We start from the raw sequence: 2,210 nt of genomic DNA, 5'->3' as shown, positions 1-2,210 counted from the left end.
GAATCCGACCCCGATATCAAAAAGTCCACTTCCGGTCAAAATCTCCAAAATTCGACTTTCACCATTTCAAGCCTAAATCAGCTACATACCTCAAATTCATAGTCCAGACACACGGCCAAGTCCAATATCACCCAATAGAGCTAACGGAACTCCATTCCGGAGTCGTCTTCACACAGTTCCGACTATGGTAAAAAATCCTATGACTTAAGCTTCCGTTTTAGGGACAAAGTATCCCAAAACACTCCGAAACCAAAAACTAAACCTCCCGGCAAGTCACATAAGCAGAAAAAAGATACGGGGGAAGCAGTAAATAGGGGATCATGGCTATTTCTCTCAAAACGACCAGCCGGGTCGTTACATGTAATTTTCATTGCCGGTATTACAGAATAGTTATTCCGTTCTATCCTGAGAGGAATTAATCCAATAACCTTGGGCAACCGTGAGGGATTAAGTTTATTAAGGTAACATAGTTTTCTGTTCGGGCTCGAAACTTTTTATTCTTCTATTTCTGTTAATGTTTATTTTGCAGAAATTATTTTTTAAACACAGATTAGTAACAATTATCATATACTATAACGTTACAAAGATTTTATAATTTTTAATAATTTAAAGCACTTAAAAAGATTTATCAAAATTGTGATAGGTAAAAAAGTTAGACTATTCATAAATAGATAATGACATATAAAATGGAGTAGGAAAATAGAATAATAAAGTGATTAGATAATGGTACCGGTGAATAAAATACTTTTGATACTATAATCTCCGATTATCTTTTCTATTTAAAAAATAATGAAATCATCGCTGTATGATTTTTAAACTAAACCATGGGCTGAGTCTACCTGCTCCATCGAATGCATTATAAAGCCATTTTATAAACCATTTCAGCAAATCCCAGTGGGGCAATTCTTGAAACAGAGAACAACTGAATAATCATAAATCATGATCGGCAAAAGACCCACGCCGGTGATCGGAAACCTCACCGGCTCATCGGTTTCCGGCAGCCGGACGGGGACTATGGATGGTGCCAGCAGCCCAAGAAGTCCTCTAGATTTCAAGATTCAATCACCAAGAGGTCTAAAAGGCTATGATTTTAGCGGGGTGGGATTAGCTATTGTAGCTGCTCTTGATGGTAAAATTCAGTCCAACAGAGCTGTTTACAACAGAAGTTCAAATAAGTCCATATCAATTCCAGTTAATTCAGCCAAAAATTCTGCTAGATTTAGAGCAGAATATGATGAAACAGAGTTGGACAATTTTGAAGAAGATTACACAGTAGTTACTTGCCGTGGACCAGATAACAAGTCATATACTAAAGTATATTGCAATGGAACTGAACAAGAAAACAGGAGGTTACAGGGTACAAAACTTAATCGTTCAAGTGTTTTCGACATATCTCCAGTTAAATTTGGAGATTTTCCGAGATACCCAGATTCAGATTTTCTCAGTTCATGTCATTTGTGCAATAAAAAACTCCATGGCAAAGACATATACATGTACAGGTATAACTTAAGTTTCAACCTATTTTTCTTCTCTCTTATACTCTTTAAAACAATTTTAGGCTGAGTTAATTAAGAAGACTTGTGCTGATGATGTTTTCACTTTTCTTGTTAATGAATTGCAGGGGAGAGAAAGCATTCTGTAGCACAGAGTGTCGGTACAGTCAGATAGTAATGGATGAGCACAAGGAGAAGTGTAGCTCAGAAATTTCAAGATCTGCTGATATTGCAAGCTCACCTTATGCTAATGACCAAATATTTTCTACTGGAATTCTGGCCATCTAGACTAAATAAATCAGTAGTCATACAGGATATTAGTACATGAACTACATATACAACTCGGAAATACATATGAGAAACAGCTCCTCTTACAGGAAGTACCTCTCTTTATTTTATTTTTTTTATTTTATAATTTTGTTTATTGTCCAATTTTACTTGGATGTAGAAGACAAGGATCGATGCTTCCAAGAATTTCTTTTTGCAAGTGACTTCAAAAAATTTTCGAGCTGTATACCTATGTATGAAGAAGATTGGTGTTCAAGCATAAAATGAAACATAATCATTTCCTATACCTACACTAAAAAAAAAACCCTTAAAGTAAAGTTGTAATCTATATTATAAACTTATGATCAGTTTAATGATTTGATTGCGTGAACACGCTCCAAAAAACTTAGCTCCCTCGTCTTCAGTTTACTATGAACTCACTTTGACTGG

The 2,210-nt window shown here is 35.4% G+C and overlaps 1 protein-coding gene across 1 annotated transcript; it reads left to right on the top strand.

Annotated features, from left to right (window-relative positions):
• Window positions 1–784: 784 nt before the first annotated feature.
• On the top strand, window positions 785–2,065 carry LOC109222328. Its single transcript, XM_019386692.1, has 2 exons — window positions 785–1,499; window positions 1,622–2,065. The coding sequence occupies exons 1-2, from the start codon at window positions 940–942 to the stop codon at window positions 1,779–1,781; spliced, it is 720 nt and encodes a 239-aa protein (XP_019242237.1). The 5' UTR covers window positions 785–939; the 3' UTR covers window positions 1,782–2,065.
• Window positions 2,066–2,210: the final 145 nt, after the last annotated feature.

The sequence above is a fragment of the Nicotiana attenuata genome, unplaced genomic scaffold (genome assembly GCF_001879085.1).
Source record: "Nicotiana attenuata strain UT unplaced genomic scaffold, NIATTr2, whole genome shotgun sequence".
NCBI lineage: Eukaryota > Viridiplantae > Streptophyta > Magnoliopsida > Solanales > Solanaceae > Nicotiana > Nicotiana attenuata.
This window is presented reverse-complemented; position numbering and strand designations above follow the sequence as displayed.

Excerpts from the sequence above, each read along its gene's own strand:
- LOC109222328 (XM_019386692.1), top strand. The coding sequence starts at position 940 with ATGATCGGCAAAAGACCCACGCCGGTGATCGGAAACCTCACCGGCTCA. Across the intron at positions 1,500-1,621 it reads AAAGACATATACATGTACAG|GGGAGAGAAAGCATTCTGTA; the intron begins GTATAACTTAAG and ends AATGAATTGCAG.